Source organism: Rhinichthys klamathensis, unplaced genomic scaffold, assembly GCF_029890125.1.
Source record: "Rhinichthys klamathensis goyatoka isolate OS25496 unplaced genomic scaffold, OSU_Roscu_1.1 h1tg000880l_1, whole genome shotgun sequence".
Lineage (NCBI taxonomy): Eukaryota > Metazoa > Chordata > Actinopteri > Cypriniformes > Leuciscidae > Rhinichthys > Rhinichthys klamathensis.
The window spans coordinates 17,501-43,818 of record NW_026607239.1 but is presented as its reverse complement, the minus strand read 5'-3'; the positions used below and the strand labels follow the sequence as shown (position 1 = coordinate 43,818).

Below are 26,318 nucleotides of genomic sequence, written 5' to 3'. Positions count from 1 at the left end.
TCATAAATTCATCAACTAACCATTCAGAAATGTTGTGTACATGTTGTCACTTCTTCTTGAGTCTCTCCATCTTTGTCTGACTCGGGTTTGAACATAAAAGGCTAAAAGTTTTTGAAATTCTGTGTGCATATTTGTGTGAAGTAATCGTAGCTGCTAACACACACACACACACACACACACACACACACACACACACACACACACACACACACACACACACACACACACAACACACACACACACACACACACACACACACACACACACACACACACACACACACACACACACACACACACACACACACACACACACACACACAAACACACACCCACACACACACACACACAAACACACACACACACACACACCCACACACACACACACACAAACACACACACACACACACACACACACACACACACACACACACACACACACACACACACACACACACACACACACACAAGAGCTCTTGAAGCTCCGCCCCCTGTGCCGGGAGCAGCAGCTCATTTGCATTTAAAGGGACGGACACAAAAAACGTGCGTTTTTGCTCACACTCAAAAAGTGACAATTTTAACATGCTCTATAAAAATATCAGTGGGGTATTTTGAGCTAAAACTTCACACACACACTCTGGGGACATCAGAGATTTATACCACCCCTTTAATCCTTTGACTTACTTTCTTCCTCGGGTCGAGTTATAACTCCCTCCATATTTCTTCCGATTAAGGATGAGAGCAGCGATTTCAGGCACGTAGCGAGCAAACATTGCCTACATGCATGGGACAGAGAGAGAGACGGGCATGCAGACGGCAGACTGAACTGAACCAGCGCAGTCCAACCACCGGTACTTACTTTCTCCCATTTACTGCACTATAGGAACCACCATATTTCTTGCGGTTTCCTATTAACTCTATGATTTCAGGAACGTAGCTGGCAAACATGGCCTGGAGGAGGAGACAGGAGACAAAGGACAAGAGAAGTCTGCTAATGCTTCTACTTTCAGTAGAAGAGAGTTCTCATATCAGAAATAAGAGGCTTAAAGGGATAGTTCAGGCGAAAATCATTGTGTACTCGCCCTCGTGTCAGTCCAAACCCATGCGACTTTCTTTATTCCGTGACAAAAGGTGCATCTATAAAGCATCTCATCGCCATATAATGAAATATAATGGCGCTAAAGCTTTAAAATGACAAAAAAGCGATTGCTTCCGAGCTAACAGCTAATGTTCTCAAAGCTAATGTTATTAATAAACGTTCTTCCAGTAACATTAAAGTCCCCCTGTGGTGGAAATCTTTTAAATGTTGTTTATGTGCCTATGTGGTGTTTTTAATCTGCTTTAAGACACACCATGTGTAAGTTCATAAGTCGACAGCATTGCAGAGTATTTTCTGCTTAAAACTGCAGTGAACCAAAGACAGTCTCAAAAACACGGTTTGAAATCGCTGGTGTTTCTAACGTCACAAACGACCTTGTAACCAATCAGATCAACATGTGATCGTCAACCAGTGGATCTCTGAGCTGAGTGAGTGAGTGGAGGCGGGGCTCATTTGCATATTCATAGAACCGCGCATACTAAATGAGGCAAGGGTGTCGAGTTACATTCAAGATATCAAATTTAAATATGTCCTTTTGGTGATCAAAGATGAGTTTTAAGGGATACAATTATTGACTACAGGGGGACTTTAAAAAAAACGTTCATTCAAAGTTATCTGGTCTTTGAAAAAGTTCTCAAAACATTAGCACAAACAAGTTATTTATTAAACATTCATGCAGTATCCCCCCTCCCCTCCCTTCCCCTCTGAAATGTTTTAATTGGACGCTTGTCTAACATTTTTTTTTAAATGTTGCTACTTTTTTCGGAATGTTCATTCAAAAGTAACATTATTGTAATGTTTGAAGAATGATAAAATGGAATGTTTCCTTTACGTTCGAATAACCAAGAAAAAACATTTTGTAAAACGTTCAGAAATAATGATTTCATAACTTAATGGGAAAATTAGCAAAACGTTATTAGAACGTATTTTTGTGAGCAAGTCATATAGACTGTTACTTTAGTTACTTCACTTTCATTGTATGGAATGTGGGTGAGTAAACGATAATAGAGTTATAACTTTTGCATGAACTTTCCCTTTAAGTGTCAAATATTGGAGCTGTAACTTTAAAACTCCAGACAGATTGAATAACAGTTAGAGGGCCAGAATGCTTGTATACATGCATTGCCGAGAATTAAAGGATGGGAGGCTTTAGGTTAAAAGTAAAAGCATTCTGTTTGGCAAATATCCCTGTTTTTAAGGGATATCGGTGTTAAAAAAAAAAGAAAAAAGCCACAGATAAGATTCGATCTGCCGTTTTAAGAGGGAAAACAGTGATGAAGGAGGAAACCTCAAGAGCCATGTTTAGTCCAAGCAAACTCTCACGCTGGACTGATGTGGACACGACTGTCAGATCTCAAGCATCACACTACAGTTAACAGCCAAATCTAGCTTTACACACTTTTTTTTTGTCAAATTTATGAACAATTATTATTAAAAATGTATGTTAATTTTATATATTTACAAAATAGTATAGATACTTTTATTAATATACAATTTATATAATCACTTTTTTATATTTACATATTATTTTATATAAAATAATATTATTTATAGTTATAATAAAAAAAATGTAATATCAATATGAATAGAGTACTAGCAACAGCAACTTTATGATTGTTTTACTAAACAGTACATATAATTAATTTTATTCATATAAAAGGAACACAATTATATTGAATACATTTATAATTTTATATTTATTTAATATGAAGAGTTAATATCAAAGTTATATTTTAAGATTAATATTTTATTAAGTTATTTATATAAAAAAAAGACAGTGGTCTTAAAACTTTCAGTTGTGTACTTAATGTTGTTTTATGTAGAAAATACAAAAGCATTACAGTAAATACAACAGTTAATAGCAAAATATATCTATTTGTTTTTATAAACTTTGAAAAACTATTAATATTAATAATTGATATTAATGTGATATTTTAATATTCATATTAATAGGAAAAAATAATTATGGCAATACGTTTTTTTTTTTTTTTTACTTTCAAACAAGCAGTGAATTATCTATTTTGTATTCCACTGACTGAATCATTTTTTATCATTAATAATTGATATTAAAGTGATATTTTAATATTTATATTTATAGGAAAAAATCATTATGGCAATATATATATTTTTTTCTTTCAAACAAGCAGTGAATTATCTATTTTGTGTTCCACCGACTGAATCGTTTTTGATCATTTTTAAATGGGGCAAATTGAAATGATCTGAGCACTAATGTTTAAATATTTATAAAAGCAATACATGACTCAAGGCAGTTCTCTATGTGTTATTGAGTTTACAGCGTGTGTGTTGACATCATGACGGCGTGCCATATCATATCTCAACCCTTAGAGTTTGTTGGAGTCTGGGTGGGGGTAAATTGGGTCGGGTCTTCTAAAACCGCAGTCAATCTACAAACAGAATAACTTTGTACTCCCTAATGATGGTTCCACTTATAACATGAAATCAACAGAATAAACAATAGCATTTGATAATAATCTGTATTGCTTAAGAACCAAAACACGCAATGCAGTACAAGCAAAAAAACACATGAAGATCTTTCCATCATGACGAGCAGGAGCTGGGAATGAGGCATAAATGAAGGGATTGTTTTCCAGCTCTGGTTGTCAAGGATACAATGATTAAGGACCTGATAACTGGAGTTATTATGGGATTTCTTCTATTTATTTAGGTTGTCTTTACCAATCCTCCGAGAATGAAGAAGACCATGAAAAGGCGGCCGAGGGTTGTTTTAGCACAAACATCTCCATAACCCACTGTGGACATGGTTACCATGAGCAGGTACACACACTCCCAGTAGGTAAGAGGTTGGGAATTTTGGAAACTCTCCCAAGGATCTCCTGAGTTTTCCACCTGAAAACACACCAACAGCCTCAGTATTTCAGCCAACATGCAAGGACATCTAATTCAGTTCTGTCTAAACATGACATCAAAACTGATCCGATTAACTTTCCCAACACACGTTCCTCAATGCACAGTATTCATTAAAATTCATGAAAATTCGATCGACTTACCAAATGTATGAACCCCGCTGCCGTCAGCCATGTGCTTATAAAGATTGAGCACAAATTCACCAACTTTATGGAGTTGCTATAAAAACAAATTTCAGAAATACTTTCATTATCTCACAAATGACTTGAGTCTACAATACTATGGTGTACTATACACTATATGTACTAATGCACTACTGTATGTACTCCGCTGTGCAACTTTATGAGGCTATTTTAGTCTGATACACTTTGTTTTTTCGGTTGATTAAGTGCATCATCCGGACATTTAAAGTGCACTTTTGCTTTTTGTAATTTTCAGTGTGAACACAAAACTCGCACTATTATACTACGAACGGCATATAACAGTGTGAAAGTACATGGATTGGTACACACGGTATACTGTACGTAATTTTGAGTTTGATCAGGGGTGTGTTTCCCGAAAGCATCGTTAGCCAACGGTCGCAAGTTCCGTCGTTATCATCAGTTCAACGAGTCGGTGTTTCCCGAAACCATCGTTCCAGCGAACATTTGCAAGAGGTGTGTGTGTGAGCGACGGCTCTCGACCTGTGGTTAGAAGAAGAGTTTCTAGATTGCATGACATGTGGACTTAATAAATCCTGATCTTGAGCAAAATAAGCAAGCTGACATTCAGTGCAACCTGTGTCTTTAATTTAGAACACATGCAAATGTAATTTACGTCTTTAGTTTGTCAAGAGATTTAAAGCACAGTTTCTGTAGACTGCGCATGTGTGAACGAGCTCGAGTGTGTGTGAACGAGCCTATGATTAAATCTGAAAATAAAGCGAAATAACTGAGAAAAATTTGAAATATTCCTCAGATGTCATTATATCAAAACATCTCTCATTAATTCGATCTCAAACAGTTTCATTAAAATAAGTTATTATAGGCCGTGAGACAGAGGGTTGATTGGTACCATTTTTAGGGGTTAATGTGTGACAAATGTGTGATAGCATTAGATTCAAGGTAGTTTTTGGTTACGAAGGACGATTTTCAAACATGTCAAGAAAAAGGATAAATTAATTTATTTATCTTTAAATAAAATTTTTGATTTTACAAAAATTTTATAAAATTTTATGAAATTTTATAAATTTTTATAATAAAAAAAATTATAATTTTTTTAAATACATTTTTAAAATTATAAAAGGATAAATTTGTCTCTCTTGTAGTCACTGAACACCTTACCTTGAGGTAGGATGATACAAGTGTTGATTTCTAATGAAAGCTACCATGGATCGGATGCTATCACACATTTTCCAACACTAGAGTGTGTACCTTCATGAAAATCAAAAAGAAATTTAATCCCTCAAAATGGTACCGGTAGCCCAAATTTGGGGTCCCGTCTCATGGCCTATTACTCCATAACCTGCGTGACATCATAAGCCAGTGTGGTTGAACGACCAGTTTGCGACAACATGGTTTCGGGAAGCAGTCGAGACTCGCTGGTCGATTTCTTCAACGATGCGTCGCACTATAGTAGTGAAGCACGAGTTACGCCAGTGTACGGGAAACACACTCCTGAGCAATAGCCGGCTGAACACTTTTATAGAAAAATTTCCTTAAATTACAACACAAACATTTTCAAACATTTCTGCTGTGTCCATAAACTGAAGCTCTTTGTATAATACTGGCTAATTTTAGTGCAAAAAAATCAGTTTGGATGGTTTTGTCCCAGTCTGGAGTGTGTTTCCCGTACACTGGCATAACTCGTGCTTCACTACTATAGTGCGACGCATCGTTGAGGAAATCGACCAGCGAGTCTCGACTGTTTCCCGAAACCATGTTGTCATAAAGTGGTCGTTCAACCACACTGGTTAATGATGTCACGCACGTGGTGGTGGAGTTATAACTTATTTTAATGAAACTGCTTGAGATTGAATTAATGCGAGATGTTTTGATATAATGGCATCTGAGGAATATTTCTAATTTTTCTCAGTCAGTTATTTTGCTTTATTTCCAGATTCACTCATCGGCTCGTTCTTACACACTAGAGCTCGTTCACACGTGCACACACACTCTTCAAAAACTGTGCTTTAAATCTCTTGACAAACTCAAAGACGTAAAACACATTTGCATGTGTTCTAAATTAAAGACACAGGTTGCACTGAATGCCAGTTTGCTTATTTTGCTCAAGATCAGGATTTATTGAGTCCACATGTCATGCAAACTAGACTCTTCTTCTAACCACAGGTCGAGAGCCGTCGCTCTCACACACACACACCTCTGCGATGCTGTTTGCGAATGTTCGCTGGAACGATGGTTTCGGGAAACACCGACTCGTTGAACTGATGATAACGACAGAACTTGCGACCGTTGGCTAACGATGCTCTTGGGAAACACACCCCTGATCAGTAGATGTGTCCTCTGTTTGAATGAACTGCAGTGAGATTACTCGTTCTGATGCACAATAAGCTCTCCTAGACATCTGTGCTAAAGCTTCAGATCTAAGCCCGCAGGAGGCGGACACATGACATATCTAATAGAATATAATACAATATATATAATTTAAAAAAAACAGAAGATAGTGGTAATTTTCTTCCAGGACATTTTCTGTTAAGTTCACGGACACTTCCTTTAACTCTAAAACAAAATGCAATGAATGCAGAACGCAAAACATGAAACATAATAATAACGACTAAACTGCATTAACATTAAAGTTTAACATTTACACTTTTAATTCTGTAATGACATGTTTTGACACAAGAAAAAAGAAATGAGAAGAAATCCTCCATCTACGAGGTTATTATCATTAATAAAAACTATTAAAAAACATTTCTGTTCATTGAAATAAAGCGTAAATATAATCAAATATCAAAATTAGTTGGAAAAACTTGAACCGAAAATTAGAAATGTTGTCTTGGTAATAAATTGAAATAAGTTTAAGTTGAATGACTGAAATTATTAAATGGAAATAAATAAAAACAAACTAAAACTGAAATAAAAATAAATCAAACCTTTAAAATAATAATAATAAAATGACAATCACATAATGACATTTCTAAAAATGTAACTAAAATTACCATGAAAACACAAGATGATATAATGTTAGATTTATTAAAGTTTTTAATTTATGATGCAGGTGAAGAATTACGAGGAACTATTTCAAGAAGAGTTCATACGGATTCTTACCTTGTCTTTAAGATATTTAAAAACTGTAATATTTCTGAAAACTGGATCAGCCTCAAGGCTCGTAAGAACCTCAATCCTGCAAGAGAGAGCGGAAGCAAGAAACACATGAAATAACACAGATGCACAAAACACATTCACACGCAAAGAGTCAGAGAGTTCGGCGCGTACCTTTGAGACGCTCATCCATGTTTAACAAAGACACTGATTTATCACGACTAACTGAAACTAACTCAAAGTAGAACTGCGATTGAAAGAGATATAACATCAGAGCTGGACTCAACACATCTGGACTCTCTAGACTAGAGCGACAGCATTCGTGACGTAAAGGCCTACATTCGGGTCCAGAAGCATTAAAGCAGCGACAACAAAAACACTGAGAGAAACACGTGACTTCAGTGAGATGACCTTGCAAGACAGATTCACACATACACTACCGTTCAAAAGTTTGGGGTCGGTACGATTTTAAATACTTTTAAAAGAATTCTCTTCTGCTAACCATGGCTGCGCTTATTGGATTAAAAATACAACAAAAATCAGTTATAGTATTAAATATTATTCCAGTGTAAATCAGCTGTTTTCTGTGTGAATATATAGTAAAGTGTAATTTATTCCTGTGATCAAAGCTGAATTTTCAGCATCACCAGTGTCAGTGTCTTCAGTGTCAAATGATCCTTCACAAATCAGTATAATATGAGGATTTGATGCTCAAGAAACATTTATTATTATTATCAATGTTGAAACAGTTGTTGGTCTGTCAGTTGTACAGTTTTTTTTGTTTTTTAGGATTCTTTGATGGTTAGGGTTAGAATCTTTTGTAACATTATAAATGTCTTTACTGTCACTTTCGATCAAATTAATTATTCCTTGATAAATAAAAGTACTGATTTCTTTCCTCCAAAAAATAAAAATAAAATTCTCACTGACCCCAAACTTTTGAACGGTAGTGTATATCAATTGGTTTTTCATGGTTTAGCATCGTACAGTTCACTTTCAAACACAAGGACATGTAAAAGCACACACTACACACTACAGATCCGGCTGTGTTCTCAATAGCATACTACTATACGACCTTTCTCTGGAGCTGCCTATGGTATGCATACTACGCACATTTTCTGTAGTCAGAAAACAACAAATCACACAGCAGCACAAATACTGTATCCCACAATGCAATGCACTTGACCTTCCATATACAGTGTGACGCATGACGTTTTTGACAAAACCCAAGAAAAAGCCTCTCCTTTTGTCCTCACGGTTCATTTTTATGCGTTTCTAGAGGAACAGCGATTATGAATGACCTTTCCCAATGATTAAAAGGTTCAAATGGTTTTCTGAGTCTTCCAAAAGATAAGCTCATAAGCTATGATTAAGCACACATGAGCTAAAACATAAAACACCGATATTGATTCTTGAGATGTGGGACTAAACAGGTCGCAGAAATGAATAATCATAATAATTCAAGGAAAAATTCATGCATTATTTTAGATTCATTAATTATTCATAAGTATTGAATATGTCAGATACAAAAATTACAAGAAATATTGACAAATGCAGAGTTAAATGAATGAATTTTCATTTCTATCTAGTGAATTTTCACCACAGACACTTTTCAAATGTTGCTCACTGCTTACAAAACTTAAACTTAAAATGAGGAAAATTATCTTACAATCCCAAACAATTTGACATATAAGCTGGCATAAAAAACAATGATATTAAAAAAATATTAATAAAAAACATAAATTCCTTGAAATAAAAACTAGACAATTCCTCAGTTGCACTTCAGTATAAAAACTGACTTCAATATTCCCCGATATTATGAATATCTTTATAAATACCCGATAAAAAGAACTGACCCAGCTGTGAAACCTTATAAAAGAGGAATATTTTTTACAATAAAAAGGAAAACTTCCTTCTGTCAGGACACTGTAGTAATGTTACATATGTATATTTCTGTTTGACATATTTATTGAACATATCTGAGGAATGGTAAATAACATCATCATTTTAAGACTATATTTATGTGGTAACACTTTACAATAATTTTCATTAGTTAACATTAGTTAATGTATGAACTAACCATGAGTAATACATTTGTTACAGTATTTATTCATCTTTTTAATGTTAGCTAATACAAATTGTTTGTTCATGTTAGCATTAACTAATGTTAACAAATACAACCTTTAGTTGCTTTTTGCTTTGTATTCTTGTGTTTCTTGACTTTAAATAAGAAACTTAATAAACAGTTGTTAACAAAAAAACAAATACAACCTTTGATTTTAATAGCGTATTGTTGAAATTAATATTAACTAAGATTAATAAATGCTGAAGAAACGAATGAACCTTACTGTAAAGTGTTATTTTCAAAGTGTAGGTTTAGTTTTTCAGCCGTTTTGTCTCGTCTCGTGTCTCATGAAGAGCCAGCTCTGAAACATTGCTTACCCCAGTACGACACGGCATGGAAACAGGAGGAGAGTGTGTGATGACACGGGTCACGCTCCTCTCGCTCACACACCGGCGCGTGGAGCATCTTCACACGGTAGCCGTTGTGAAAGAGCTCGCCGCACGACTTCTTGCGTCTGCGTGTGTTCTGCAGGGTCTCGGTGCGAGTGGCCCCGTCAGGGCTCCGGTACACCAGCAACTTCGTCGGGATCATGATGAGAACGGTGAAAACGATCAAATCTGAGTCTGTGAAACCGCAGCTCTCAGAACAAACCCAAGCCCACCAGACTGCAAAAGACCTGCATCCCGGCTGTGATCATGTAGTCGTGTAGTGAAAGCTTAGAACAAACCCTTTTTCATCAGGATATTACAGTATAAGCTCCTTTAGGAATCGCCCTGGGACGGCCTGACAGAGAAAGCCTGCTCGACATCACCAGCAGATCCGCTTCATCAATAAAGCATCTCGAAGCGCAACACTGACGCCTGACGTGCCGAAACACACACATTACTCCATCTTTAGCGTCTCCTGAGTGTGTTTGCCTGTTCTGAACACACTGTGTTACATTACCCTTGAACTGAAATAGCGAACTGAAAATACACCCAAACGTCAATTTCGCAAAAACGTCCATGTATCGCAATTCATTTTTACGCTCGCATGAGGAGGTTCAATAAAGGAATATTTCTCCAAACTGCAATGGAAACAGTTTTTGCGCATTTACAGTCGCCTGACGTAGTGTGTTCGGACAGAAGTTCTTCTTTATTAAACTCATAAAAGACAACAAAGATTGTAAACCTCTAAGAAATGCCACGATCACGAGCTGAAAGCAGATATGAGGGAGAAACACACACACAAACTCCTCATACACACGCATAAGGGGCTTTCCTTGTTATTAATGCTTGGATAACACGACTATACGTCTCCTTCCATTAAACATCATGGCTAATGCAGTGGCTGGGATATACATAAACCTACCAGCATCAGACGCCATAATTGTAGGAATGACTTATCGCGAGTCGTTAAAAAAAAAAAAGGTGTTTCAGTCGCATAACATCGGTTAATGGAAACGTCATCATTTCGCAATCGTTTTTTATCGACATTTAGAAAACATCGCAAACGTTTTGCGCAAATCTGTAATGGAAACACGGCTAATGTAACGTGGCTTTTTTGAATGTTTCTGTGCAGTTGCTAAGCAACCATTCCATCGCCCCCGGCAACACACATTTATGTTTAACAACAAACAGAAGTTCTGAAAACTGCACTAAACACCCCGAACCAGGATGAAACTGTTCTGGACACACTCCACACACACACGTACCAACAAAAGGACTTTAATTTAATGAAAGCTGAATAATAATAAGTCTAAAGCTGGATGATGTGACCCCGTGACCTCCCGTTCCCTATTGGAGGATTAAAGTCCTTGAAAACATGAGGAACATAAGCTGCGCTTTGACTGAGACTCATGAGGGAAATGAAGCTTTAAAACAGTGTTTCTCTCTCCTCAAACCACAGTATATTCACAGAGCGTTTACTGACATATAGAGTGTGTGAATATACAGTAAAGTGTCATTTATTCCTGTATTTTCAGCATCATTACTCCAGTCTTCAGAGTCACATGATCCTTCAGAAATCACTCTAATATGAGGATCTGATGCTCAAGAAACATTTATGATTATTTCAACGTTGAAACCAGTTCATATTTTAGTGGAAACCGTGATAAATTAGTTAAATCTTTGATAAATAGAAATTTATTTGAAATAGAATCTTTAGGAACATTATAAATGTCTTTTCTGTCACTTTTGAGCAATTTAATGCGTCCTTGCTGAATAAAAGTAAGTTCTGACCACCAGCTAGGCTTTAAAATCAAAGTCAATCCACAAACACAAGCTCATTTGGAAAACCAGCCAAACAATGAAACAAATCAATTCACTCGAATAGTCATTCATTAGGAAAATCAGAAATAATCCAGTAAATCCAGAGGTTAATTAAGGATGCTGAGGTCAGTTGTTCCCGCTTCATTACCACAGACAATAACTCTGACCGCAATTAGTAAAAAAAATAATATCTGTGATTGCTCAATTGCTTAATCGTTTTATGATCATTCCGAGGTTTTGTTTAGACGCAGTTGCACATGCCCTCGAAACACTTCACACATGACGCATGAGCAACACAAGCAGCGATTATTGAGCTTAAATGAGGCTGTGAAGCGTATAGTGTCCAGCAGGGGGAGGCCGAGCGCTTCAGCTCTTTATATCCTCCAGCGGGGTTCATTTCTAGCACCCTCGGCTCATAATCTGATGGAGTAATCGGGTATTAACGGTAAAGTGGCAGTAATGGGAGAGCGGGACGGGTGATGGTGTGAAGTGCTTTACCCAGCCAGCTTCTGTTCAGATACACGGACACGAACACGGGCGGAACGGTGAAGAAATCCACCACTGAGTTCACCTCCAGCCAGAACCACAGCTTATCATTGGCCGCGATGAACTGGGGAGGAAACAAAAGGGGGAAATGCATGTTAACTCAACAAATGCATAGAATTAAAACAGTGTTGTTAACTAAAAAAAAAAAAAAAAAAAAAATCTGTATTTAAATTTAAATAAAGCTGAAATAAAATCCAATGCGAATATTTTGACAGATGATCGGATATAAACAAAATAAATAAATTTAAGTGCTAAAATTATTTAAAAATAAATCTGATCAAAGCTACTGTATATAGAAATATAAAAAAGGAATAAAAATGACAAAATCACATAACAAAATTACTAAAAATGTAACTAAAATTAAGATGGAAAGCTTATTCAAAATGTTAATAAACACTAAAATGGTATATAAACAATACTAAAATAACACTGAATAAATAAACATAATACTAAAATAACATTGAATATTAGTCAACACATTCGATAAATAAACCAGTGCTTTTGTTGTTGACTAAAAATATATTTCTTTAAAAATCGATAATTGAAATAAAGCTGAAATAAAATAAAGTACGAAAATGTTAGAAACTCAAATAAAAAAGTTTAAGTACTGAAATTACAAAAAAAAAATATATATATATTAAAGAAATTTTTAAAAAGACAAAATCACAAAACAATTTTTTTTTTTTTTACTAAAACGATAACTAAAAATATCAAAATAAAAGCTAATTTAAAGTGAAAGGTAAGTGTGTGATGTGTCCAGCAGAAGTGTGTACTGTACATAATACTGTACATAAACTTACACGGAGTCCAAAGTACAACAAGAAAAACACATTGAAGGCCATGTCGATCTGCAACGTGAAGTCCTTTTGGAAATGCTGACAGGATTCGATGGGGCTGTTAAACACACAGAGACAGACCTCAGATCAGTGTAATGATTCGATGGGACTGTTAAACACACAGAGACAGACCTCAGATCAGTGTAATGATTCGATGGGGCTGTTAAACACACAGAGACAGACCTCAGATCAGTGTAATGATTCGATGGGGCTGTTAAACACACAGACACAGACCTCAGATCAGTGTAATGATTCGATGGGGCTGTTAAACACACAGAGACAGACCTCAGATCAGTGTAATGATTCGATGGGGCTGTTAAACACACAGAGACAGACCTCAGATCAGTGTAATGATTCGATGGGGCTGTTAAACACACACACACAGACCTCAGATCAGTGTAATGATTCGATGGGGCTGTTAAACACACAGAGACAGACCTCAGATCAGTGTAATGATTCGATGGGGCTGTTAAACACACAGAGACAGACCTCAGATCAGTGTAATGATTCAATGGGACTGTTAAACACACAGAGACAGACCTCAGATCAGTGTAATGATTCAATGGGACTGTTAAACACACAGACACAGACCTCAGATCAGTGTAATGATTCGATGGGACTGTTAAACACACAGACACAGACCTCAGATCAGTGTGAGGAAGTACAGTAGATCAATCGAAGCACGAGTCAGTCCACCTCACCTCACGCTTACTGTACTCATCCTGCATTAATAACCTAGCGGTGACGATTAATCATCAGTGACACTAGATACACGCTCAAATTTGAAGTTCAAAGTTGAACTGTTGCTTTATTGCTTTAATAACTGTTTAATAAGCATAAGCTGATCATTTCAATGTTTTTAAACACAGTTTGTCGACTCTTCTAGAGCGAGTATCAGAAGCGGTGGTGACATCATATATACCTTTTATATACATACTCTTTCTCCAAAAGGTCTGAATATGGAGTTTGATTTGAAACTTTTCTTGTGAACATTTTTTGTGTATAATTTTTTTTGTTAATTTTTTTCTGTAGTTTGATTTTTTCTTTCGTGATTACATTAGTGTTTGATTAGGTCGTTACTGCACTGGATGATCGGGTGAATAGTCCACTGATGAGGTCCGGTGTGACGGTTCACACTGATATTAATACCTTTCTATGATTGTTGCTTGCCTGATGAAGACCCTTTGACTCGAAACGTTGTTCATTTTAATAAATCCTTGGCAGCAGAAGTAGAAGTTTGCCGGTTCTTGTTTATTTTGAATTGAATAACTGTTGGCGCATGTATATTATGAATGATTTTCATGTGTTTTTGATAAGTAGATGAAAATGTCACACTGTATCTAACATGTTCTGGTTCCTCCTACATGATCATGTTCTGATAGCTGAGCGAATCAAAGCTATTTCACTTGGTAATAATCGGTACAGGATTAGATCCCTTGTTTTAATTCAGTGAAGAGCAAAGCGAGCACTCGATCAGACAGTGTGCAGTGTGGACAGAGAGATGAACAGCAAACCGATCTGAGCTTCAGGCCGCCTCAGGAACACACACATATGGAGTTTGCACAACTAGAAGTGTTTGCATGCACATGTTGCGTGTGTGAGGCCTGCATCAGTGTGTGTCAGGGTCAGACATGTGCTGCAAAAATTAAATAAAAGGGGAATATACTGCTCATTTGCACATCGCGTCACTTATATCAACATGCAGAAAATAAAGGTATGTATGCAGCTATGACTCGTCTCGTGAAGACTTATGAGTGAATATATGTTGCTTACTATGCAATTACACATAGGGCAACAATATTCCTTTTTCTGACCAGACATTTTTTATTATTATAACATAATAATATATATGAAGAGTTTGGTTCCAAAACACAATAAATCCATTTAGATTAATTTGAGTAAAAATGTGTTTTCTTTACCAAGAAAGTGGAAAGATAAAAACCACTATTTTTTGTTTCAAACTTTCACATAGCATTTGTAGGTCATAATAACAAAAAAAATTTAAATCCAGGTTTTGATTTTCAAAGATTTATTATGAGATTTATTATGACTCCTGATGAAGGTCGTGTGACCGAAACGTTGTGTGTGAATAAACATTAATTTTAAATTGCAAGTAACGATAGTGTGCGGGAGTTCCTTATCTGCAAAGATTTATTATAAAAACGGATTATTTTTTTCCCCAAAATGCAATAAATCCATAAAAAAAAAAAATCAAAATGCAATTAATCCATTGAATCAATATAAAAGTATTTTTTTTTCATATTGAAACTGTTGAAAATACACAACAACGTGAAATGATCACAACAACGTAAGCTTATTAGTATAATATTTTTATTAAGAACTGTAAAGAAGATTGAACACATGTTTCCTCCTCCCGAGTGCCTCATCTTCTTAATCTCCTCACGTAAATGATTCGATTTCGATGCCTTACGTTTCTCACCCACCGCAGAAACAACCACAGGTTCATCAATGCCGTCAAAATTATTCATTTTTTTGTTTGTTTGTTGATTGAAAAGTACAAAATAGATAAGAAAAACTAGGAAACCGGGTGTATTTAAGGCGCTGTTTCATTTACCACACACACGCACACACACACACACACACACTGAAGCACGTGTGACGCTTGCGCTGTTTTTTGCCCTATATGAAGACACAAATGGATCCACTCTGAAAGTCACTTCGTGATCATTTCACCGCTTCATTTGAGAAAAACTATCATCATGACAAACACACAGAAACTCAAAAGGTCTTCACGGCAACCCGTCAAAATAAAAGTTCGGTTTAACTTGACAGAAATATATTACCGTTGTACATTAGAATTTAGATATGTCCCAATGTAATAATACACTAACACTAATCCAAATAAATTATCATCAAAACTGAAATTTTTAAGTAATAATCCATGTTTTAATTTTAACAGTAGGCTAAAGCTCATTGTGCAGCAAGTTATTTGACAAAAAGTTTATTTAATTTCATATGATTAAAATTGATGATAAATGCTAATATTTGTGTTATGTCTTCATTTTATTACCAGAAAAAACACAACACTAAATTAGTGTGAATTTTTTTTCCATATATATATATATAAAAAAAAAAGTTGTATAAGTTTAATGATTCATAAAACATGATTTCAATTAATAAAAAAAAAAAAAAATTACACCACGTATCCGTAACACGCCCACTCCGCAACACTAGCAGTCTTAAATGGGCTACCATACGGTGGGTTTGTTGTCAATAGTTGCCATAGACAACCGCGAAGTACAAACATACTGCGCGCCTGGAAAAAATGAGCGCGTCGCTTCAATTATGAGCGTGCTTGCCGCGCACGCGCACCTACATTTGAAATAACGAACTTGAGCGCGCAAAATATGTGAGCGCGATATGTGAACGGCCCCTTGTCGAGCTACCACCAATCAGGCCTCGAGCTACTGGTAGCTCGCGAGCGACGTGTTGGAGAGAGACCCTGCTCTAAAACAATGTGAGAATAATCATTTTGAGCTTGTAATATGTGTCCAACAGGTTGATAAGAAGGTTTGCTTTGATTTGTGCAGTCAGTAATTTGCCTGAGACACTATACATGTGTAGAAAGAATTCAATAAGACGGGCAGACATGACTGCAAATATTTGTATTTCAAAAGCAATAATTGTATTTCTAAGTATATAATAAAAGGAAATGTGCCTTCCAAAAAAAACATTCAATATCATTAATGTGTTGTATAAAGAAAATAAAAAGGACATAAGCAAATATAAATATTACAAATATGTGTTATAGACAAAGAAAGTTTGTAAAATGAACTTCAACTGTCAGAAGGACAGCTCATGAAGAACCAATCATGTACAGAAAGGAATGTTCAAATTCAGAGGAACAGTTCAGAAGAAACGTTAATAATAAAGATTGAGAAGATTGGATCAGTTGTGCCCCTTTTTTGGAATACTTGAATACTATTTTTTGTGGAATACTTGATGCGGCCCCGCCTGACCCCGACTCTACCTCCAGCGGCCCCCAGTTAATTTGAGTTTGAGACCCCTGGATTACATGATTGATTTGTGTTGCATTAACTGAAACTGGGCGGTGCTTGTTAGTTCCCAGCATGCTTTGCATATGGTTGAATTAAGAGAGAATAAATGTTAAAATGAAGTGTTATTTTATGTTTTTTTGAGAAAATGAGAAAAGGGGAAGACTTGATAGTGTGTAATTGTGTTTAATGTTCAATTACATTGGAATTATTAGAACCATTTAAATTACAGTGGGTTACCATTGAGGAGAAGAGTGGAGCATTTGGTTAGGCTATAGTCTAGAAATGTATTGGTGTGACACTAAAATAAAGTATATTGCATTGGATGAATGAATATATGAATTTGAATACCTGAATCATATTAAGGAGCCTTTTTAAATTCGCTGACAATATTAAATTAAGCTGTGCCCAACCTAGTAAATTAAGTTGACCCAACGTGAGTTCATTAAATAGGAATAACAGAATTGCATAATGCTGAAATAAAGCAAGTTAATCATGTGGAATCCTTTCCATGATTTCTTTTATGTTCATTCAAAGAGTTTTGAGAGAGATTTTTTTGAGTGTAGCATGAACGTTGAACTACAGCCAGTAGACGGCAGCAGAGATCACTCAATGCCTCATATAGCATTTCCAAGTTGTTGTTTTGTAGATTTATGTTTAGACATTATAAAATCATTATTATAAGAACAATTTAACATTTTTAACTGAAGTATCATTATTTTTTTGCAATTACAGTCAAACCTGAACATTATGCATGTTATATGTTTATATATATATATTTGTTTTAAATCGTTGTGTGTGAAGGCGTCAATCAATTTTTGGCACTGTATTTTTAAATTTTTTTAGCCAATTTATGTGAAGGGGGGGTGGAAGGAGTGACTTTCCCACTGAGACACTGTTCAAAAAAAAAAAATGAAGCATAGACTCATTACTGCAATGCATCTGGACATTTAACTTTTTTGTGTTTTTTGAATTCTCATTAATGTTTTACAGTATTTTTTCACTGCAAAAACTGAATCAAGAGGTTTTCAGACTGAGGGAGCGGACACACAGGATAAAAGATGACCTAACACTAACATCCTTTAAACAATAAACAAACATAATATGAACTATTACATAGTTCTTGTTGCCATTAGACAATAATTATTTACATTTATTAATTTAGCAGATGCTTTTAACCAAAGCGACTGATGCAAGCGATTTATTTTGAGCTTTTCATATGAATATGTGTATGCCCGATACATACTGTGACTTTTTCTTGGGGTGAGGATCAGGTTTGGTTCAGAGATCAGTGTTTATGCTCCTGCTCGAGGCTGTTTTCAGTCGATCGGGTTCGACTCTAGTGTAAGCCACTGAACTGCGCTCATCAAAGGACCTGAGAGAGAACAGCGAGCTGTGAAACTCTCAACCTGAAGAAGTCCCAGAACAGCTGCAGGACGGAGAAACGCAACTCTATCCATCTCTGTTTGCTCAGGTCTGTTCCAGCGGGTCAGAGAGACTGAAACTGAACCCCGGCTGTAATTAAGAGACGTTTAACGTAAGTAATACTTCACAGGAGTCTCGGGTCACGTAGAGCTGTACATACAGCAGACGTGAACAACTCTAGCGCGGTCACTGACCATTATTTAGGTGAGCGATTAATCGATGAATTAATGGTGGTAATAAAAATAGACCGAAGCAAAGCCTTTAAATGACTTAAAGTACATACTTTATAGGCCTATAATAACAGGCAATAATATTTGGTTCAAATTAAGTATCAAAAGCATGATTTTATAGAACAACACTGTTAAAATACATAATATAAACAATCATCTTATGTATATTATGTATTATAATGAATGCCTGCAGAGGGCGCCAACAGCCTGGTGTTGTTACACTTTACAGCAGATCTAATCCTTTGCGGCGTCCCAATCCGCAAACTATTTGTGTACTATATTCAGTTGTGTACTTAATGTTTTTTTATGTGGAAAATGCATGATCATAATCTATCACAAAAATGCTATTATAAACTAGATTAGTGGATAATTTAGCAGTAAAATTTAGTCTAGAAAAAAAAAGTCTACGAGTGCACAATACAATCTGAACATTTAGTGAAAATAATATTTAGTGCGAAACAAATAAGAAACAATAAGTGTAGCACTAAATCTGGTAAAACGTTACACATTGCTCTTTGTATTGTTGTAAAATACATACAAGATAACAAAAATCAAAAAGATCAATTATTTTATAGCCTACTATAAAATGAAGACATGTTTTAAATGTGTACCACAGCTGTTTAATGAGGCAGCAACATATGATAGATAGGACAGAACAATAAAGGCTATTAATAATCTTTCATTGCGCAAAAGTGTTATGATATGAATCTGAGTGAATATGAATATGAGTTTGTATTATACAGTATCTATCTAAGCATTTGTTTATTGAGCCTTAACAGTTTTATATTTCAGTGACAGTGCGTGTGAAGAACTAGTGCTTAAGGTAACAATACAGCAATAAAGTTCAGCAAGATAAAGTCATTTATGCGAAACCATAGACCTTTAATAAGTAGTAAACCTAGTATAATAATAGTAACATTGAATCATCTTGGAGAGAGTTTCATGGTGTTGACTGTCGTAACTGTGATAGAGAATGACTGACAGACGCAGCGGAGGGAAAAGTGTACGTGATCTTGAAATTAATGATTTTTCAATCTCACATTACACTATATAATGGCTTCAGAACACTTATAATACAGTGCACGAAAACCTTATGGTGCTTTATAATGTTTTTGAGCCTTTTGTGGGGCTTAACAATAACACAGGATAGTATACGCACAATATCAGATTTTACGTGGTCTCGGTCTTGTCACGACCTTGACGGTCTTGGTCTCGGACCTCTCGGTCTTGTCTAGGTCTCGCTGTCTCAGACCGACACAGTGGTCGGGGGATTTAGCAATACAATACTACAATATCCACGGCGATATCCGCAACGGATTGAAGCACGCGTCCGAGTGAAGGCAGTGCGGTGTGCGCGAGCCACACGAGAAAACACCGTATCCGCGCCACTGATCGCAGCGGCAACGAGCACTTTGGTCACTTGATTTAAAAAACACATATCATGTACAGTTTTTGATGTATTAATATTTAGTAAAACACATATCAGTGACATGATGGGTTTTAACTTCATTCAGGAGATTTTGGGTAACTGCACAACTGACAGATGACTTTGAGCGCACCGCCAACGGTGTGTGTGTGTGTGTGTGTAACCATAGCGACAAAACAACCAACTTTCGGATCCTGCACTTAAGCCTATAATTTCGTTTTTAAAAATATAATTATGTATTATAAGTTGCAGAATGGATTCATTTGGAGACTTCGAAATCGGCAGAGATAGGCAGGCAATGCAAAACAAAATCTTACAAGTTATTGCTTAGCTTCAACACTAGTCTGTTTTTGGGTCTCGGTCTTGGTCTCGGTTTCGACTTGGTCTCGGTCTCGACTTGGTCTCGGTCTTGGTCTTGTTCTCCGTCTCGGTCTTGTTCTCCGTCTCGGTCTCGACTTGGTCTCGGTCTCGACTTGGTCTCGGTCTTGGTCTCGACTTGGTCTTGGTCTCGACTTGGTCTCGGTCTCGGTCTTGGTCTCGACTTGGTCTCGGTCTTGGTCTCGGACTTGGTCTCGGTCTTGGTCTCGGTCTTGGTCTCGGTCTTGGTCTCGACTTGGTCTCGGTCTTGGTCTCGACTTGGTCTCGGTCTCGACTTGGTCTCGGTCTCGACTTGGTCTCGGTCTCGACTTGGTCTCTGTCTCGACTTGGTCTCGGTCTTGGTCTCGACTTGGTCTTGGTCTCGGACTTGGTCTCAGTCTTGGTCTCGGTCTCGACTTGGTCTCGGTCTCGACTTGGTCTCGGTCTTGGTCTCGACTTGGTCTCGGTCTCGACTTGGTCTCGGTCTTGGTCTCGACTTGGTCTCGGTCTCGGTCTCGGTCTTGGTCTCGGTCTTGGTCTTGACTTGGTCTCGGTCTCGACTTGGTCTCGGTCTTGGTCTCGACTTGGTCTCGGTCTTGGTCTCGACTTGGTCTCGGTCTTTGTCTCGACTTGGTCTCGACTCGGTCTCGGTCTTGGACTTGGTCTCGGTCTTGGTCTCGGTCTCGACTTGGTCTTGGTCTTGGTCTTGGTCTCGGTCTTGGTCTCGACTTGGTCTCGGTCTCGACTTGGTCTCGGTCTCGACTTGGTCTCGGTCTTGGTCTCGACTTGGTCTCGGTCTTGGTCTCGACTTGGTCTCGGTCTCGACTTGGTCTCGGTCTCTACTTGGTCTCGGTCTTGGTCTCGACTTGGTCTCAGTCTCGGTCTTGGTCTCGACTTGGTCTCGGTCTTGGTCTCGACTTGGTCTTGGTCTCGGACTTGGTCTCGGACTTGGTCTCGGACTTGGTCTCGGTCTCGACTTGGTCTCGGTCTTGGTCTCGACTTGGTCTCGGTCTCGACTTGGTCTCGGTCTCGGTCTCGACTTGGTCTCGGTCTTGTTCTCGGTCTCGACTTGGTCTCGGTCTCGGTCTCGACTTGGTCTCGGTCTTGGTCTCGACTTGGTCTTGGTCTTGGTCTCGACTTGGTCTCGACTTGGTCTCGGTCTTGGTCTCGGTCTTGGTCTCGGTCTTGGTCTCGACTTGGTCTCGACTCGGTCTTGGTCTCGGTCTTGGTCTCGGTCTCGACTTGGTCTCGGTCTTTGGTCTCGACTTGGTCTCGGTCTTGGTCTCGACTTGGTCTCGGTCTTGGTCTCGACTTGGTCTCGGTCTTGGTCTCGGTCTTGTCTTGGTCTCGATACCCTCTGGTCTTGGTAGTGTCTTGGTCTCGGTTTAGGCGGTCTTGACTACAAGTCAATGACTGATTTAATGACTGACTTGGTCTCGGTCTCGACTTGGTCTCGGTCTTGGTCTCGGTCTCGGTCTCGGTCTCTACTTGGTCTCGGTCTTGGTCTCGACTTGGTCTCAGTCTCGGTCTTGGTCTCGACTTGGTCTCGGTCTTGGTCTCGACTTGGTCTTGGTCTCGGACTTGGTCTCGGACTTGGTCTCGGTCTTGGTCTCGACTTGGTCTCGACTCGGTCTTGGTCTCGGTCTTGGTCTCGGTCTCGACTTGGTCTCGGTCTTTGGTCTCGACTTGGTCTCGGTCTTGGTCTCGACTTGGTCTCGGTCTTGGTCTCGACTTGGTCTCGGTCTTGTCTTGGTCTCGATACCCTCTGGTCTTGGTAGTGTCTTGGTCTCGGTTTAGGCGGTCTTGACTACAAGTCAATGACTGATTTAATGACTGACTTGGTCTCGGTCTCGACTTGGTCTCGGTCTTGGTCTCGGTCTCGGTCTCTACTTGGTCTCGGTCTTGGTCTCGACTTGGTCTCAGTCTCGGTCTTGGTCTCGACTTGGTCTCGGTCTTGGTCTCGACTTGGTCTTGGTCTCGGACTTGGTCTCGGACTTGATCTCGGACTTGGTCTCGGACTTGATCTCGGTCTTGGTCTCGGTCTCGACTTGGTCTCGACTTGGTCTCGGTCTTGGTCTCGACTTGGTCTCGGTCTCGACTTGGTCTTGGTCTCGGTCTCGGTCTCGACTTGGTCTCGGTCTCGGTCTTGGTCTCGACTTGGTCTCGGTCTCGACTTGGTCTCGACTTGGTCTCGGTCTCGGTCTTGGTCTCGGTCTTGTTCTCGACTTGGTCTCGGTCTCGACTTGGTCTCGGTCTCGGTCTCGACTTGGTCTCGGTCTTGGTCTCGACTTGGTCTCGGTCTTGGTCTCGACTTGGTCTTGGTCTTGGTCTCGACTTGGTCTCGACTTGGTCTCGGTCTTGGTCTCGGTCTTGGTCTCGGTCTTGGTCTCGGTCTTGGTCTCGACTTGGTCTCGACTTGGTCTCGACTTGGTCTCGGTCTCGGACTTGGTCTCGACTTGGTCTCGGTCTTGGTCTCGACTTGGTCTCGGTCTCGACTTGGTCTCGGTCTCGGTCTTGGTCTCGACTTGGTCTCGGTCTCGACTTGGTCTCGGTCTTGGTCTCGGTCTTGTTCTCGACTTGGTCTCGGTCTCGACTTGGTCTCGGTCTCGGTCTCGACTTGGTCTCGGTCTTGGTCTCGACTTGGTCTCGGTCTTGGTCTCGACTTGGTCTCGACTTGGTCTCGGTCTTGGTTTCGGTCTTGGTCTCGACTTGGTCTCGACTTGGTCTCGGTCTCGGTCTTGGTCTCGGTCTTGGTCTCGGTCTCGACTTGGTCTCGGTCTTTGGTCTCGACTTGGTCTCGGTCTTGGTCTCGGTCTTGGTCTCGGTCTTGTCTTGGTCTCGATACCCTCTGGTCTTGGTAGTGTCTTGGTCTCGGTTTAGGCGGTCTTGACTACAAGTCAATGACTGATTTAAGGCTCCAGAGATGCAGAATGACACTCGCCCACGTCTGTACCTGATGTTTATCTGACCGGTCTCGGTCTTGGTCTCGGTCTCGACTTGGTCTCGGTCTTTGGTCTCGACTTGGTCTCGACTTGGTCTCGGTCTTGGTCTCGACTTGGTCTTGGTCTCGACTTGGTCTCGGTCTTGGTCTCGGTCTTGTCTTGGTCTCGATACCCTCTGGTCTTGGTAGTGTCTTGGTCTCGGTTTAGGCGGTCTTGACTACAAGTCAATGACTGATTTAAGGCTCCAGAGATGCAGAATGACACTCGCCCACGTCTGTACCTGCTGTTTATCTGACCAATCAAATCCCTCATATTCTAATGCAGTTTCAGCACACGGTGTAAAACCGTTCTCGGGCCGTGACCCGATGCCCCGCTCCAGGGCTATAGTGCTCAGGACAATTAAACTCTGCTAGCCAGAGCAACGGCTCAAACCAGACGGCTAATCCTTCATGATGATGCACTAATGAGGAAGTGGAAAAGGCTCACTTCCTGTGTTAACAGGCCTGTGTTGAGCAGGACAGTGTGTGTGTGTGTGTGTGTGTGTGTCTACTGCTGAATAGGATGTGCTGTTCAGATATGGAAGATCGGAAAGATTAAAACACAAAGGATCAGAGCATAATTTACTGAAACAAGCTAAACTATTTGGGATCTAAAATGCACACATTGATTGTGATATTTGACACACATTCCTGCATGTGTTTTTATAATGGGTAACACTTTACAATAAGGTTCATTAGTTAACATTATTTAACTACCTTAGTTGATGAACATGAACGTTTAATCTTAGTTAATATTAATTTCAACATTTACTAATACATTATTAAAATCAAAGGTTGTATTTGTTAACATTAGTTAATGCACTGTGAACTAACAATGAACGCTGTTTTTTTTATTAACTAACATGAACAAAGATTAATAAATACTGTAACAAATAGATTGCTCATTGTTAGTTCATGTCAGTTAATACATTAACTAATGAACCTTATTGTAAAGTGTTACCTTATACTGTTTAAGATGACCATGTTGGCATTAAATGCAGAGAAAACACACAGTACACAGAGCCAGCATCAGTGTAAGTCTATCTGCCACAACCTCATTTCATACATACTAAATAGCATGTGTGTTTAACTGATGGAATTAGGTTAATTTGGTTTCCTTATCATTTACACACTCTTATTTCTTTCCAAACCCGTCAATGACACCAAAAGTAATTGGTTCTCGTGTGTCTTGTGACCAATCGCAACACAGCAGGTTTATTTGACTCGTGCACTAACATTTATTGTCTTTGTGGTCAAATAATAATACTTCTGTGATGCATTTTGGGAGCTTGACGGCATCTGTGCCCATTTTCTTTGGTTTTTGTGTGTAAACTGTTGCTGTAGTGAGTTAGTGTTGGACTGAACCCCTCTGATGATCTCGGACAGATGCACCGGCAGCTTCTGATGTAATCTCATTCTATTCTCCACAAACACCACAGGCTTATCTCTCTCTCTCTCTCTCTCTCTCTCCACACTGTGCCCGTGGCATAAACAGGTCGAGTCAAAGCGCTCTTCACCTTTATGAGCGCACTGATGTGTGTAACGTCTGAATGACGTCAGTTTCAGAGTCGCCGTGATCTCTGAAACAACGTATGTTCAGTGGTGATGCTCTAAACTCTCTCTCTCTCTCTCTCTCTCTCTCTCTCAAAATAAATTGAAAGCCATTATTTAACAAATTAGAAGAGTGGTGTCAGACCCTGGGGGAAGTTTTTGTGCCTATGTTTTTTTATTTATGGGCCTAAATACAGCAGGAAAAAAAAAGATTTTTTTTTATTTGGGCAAGCCAAAATTGCACTTTGGTTGTCACAGAAAAGAAAATTGAATGATGTTGGATCAACTGATGTGTTTGCAGGGTTAAAGAGGTTCATAAAATCCTGTATAAATATAGAGTTTTGCTTTTACAAGTTGGTTAATGACCTGGATGTGTTCAGGCGTAAATGGAGCTTAAACATGTATTTGTGATGTTGACACTGATGGCTGTCTCCAAACTTATGCATGAGTGAAGGTTTGATCGTAAAGGAAATGTTTTTTTAAAACTTTAAAAAAATTATTTTTAATCCTTTGCTCTCACTCTAGTTGGTTTTAAAATATTTTTTTTACTAAAAATGTTATATCTTTAATGTTTTTGTAAATAAAGTGATCTTAAAGTCAACTCTCTCTCTCTTTATTCCTAAATCTGTCCCGAGAGACGCGTCCTTCCATCACTTATTCCTGCACACAGGGTCCACGATTAACTTTCTGAATAGAGAAACTGTATCAAATGTTTATTCCAGTGAATTGTGCATTATATATTTTGTCGCTATGACGATGGGACTATGCTGCTGTTTTTCATTTCATGGCCCTATAAAATACATATTATTTGTTTCCCAAATTTGCATTTTATTTTTACCCAAATTCTGTTTTGCGTTTCAATTATTCTGAATTCCGTTTTAATGGTTTAATTAAACTGTAATAATCAAAAAGGTTATCCAATCAATTGAATTCATCAAACTTTAACAATTTATAAATAAAAGTGCCCTATATATAAAAATATTGTTTTTTCTATTATATGTTTATGTGTATTTTTGGATTCTATGTTTTTTTTATTTAATACAAATTTGTCATCAATTATTATTAATTTATTATCAAAAACAGTGGTAATAAAATGAATGCACAACAGAGGTTTACTGTTTAAATTTAAATAGTGTGATATTCCTAAAATTAATTTGAATAAATTGCATTATTATTATGACTTTGAGCAGTACAGTCTACTGTACAACCGTACTAGCATAATTTCTTCAAGTTAAACCAAACTTTTATTTTGGAGGACAGTAGAGAAGAGCTTTGAGTGAAATTCATGGTTTTGTTCCTCATACTTTAGTTTTTGTTGCCAAATATAGCGCATTTCAAAATAAAATTATTTTATCGGCAAATCGGTTTTGAAAATGGCTGATACCGATAACCA

General features: G+C 38.2%; 1 protein-coding gene across 1 annotated transcript in view; it reads right to left on the bottom strand.

Moving 5' to 3' along the window:
* LOC130078461 (calcium-activated potassium channel subunit alpha-1-like) overlaps window positions 1–26,318 on the bottom strand; it is a 79,106-nt gene that overhangs the window by 50,578 nt on the left and 2,210 nt on the right. Inside the window, exons 3-8 of the mRNA XM_056243974.1 lie at window positions 12,905–12,998; window positions 12,057–12,168; window positions 7,251–7,326; window positions 4,128–4,203; window positions 3,796–3,966; window positions 859–950 (exon numbers count right to left, since the gene is read on the bottom strand). Coding sequence (XP_056099949.1) covers window positions 859–950; window positions 3,796–3,966; window positions 4,128–4,203; window positions 7,251–7,326; window positions 12,057–12,168; window positions 12,905–12,998 — 621 coding nt within the window. The remainder of the gene's footprint in view (window positions 1–858; window positions 951–3,795; window positions 3,967–4,127; window positions 4,204–7,250; window positions 7,327–12,056; window positions 12,169–12,904; window positions 12,999–26,318) is intronic.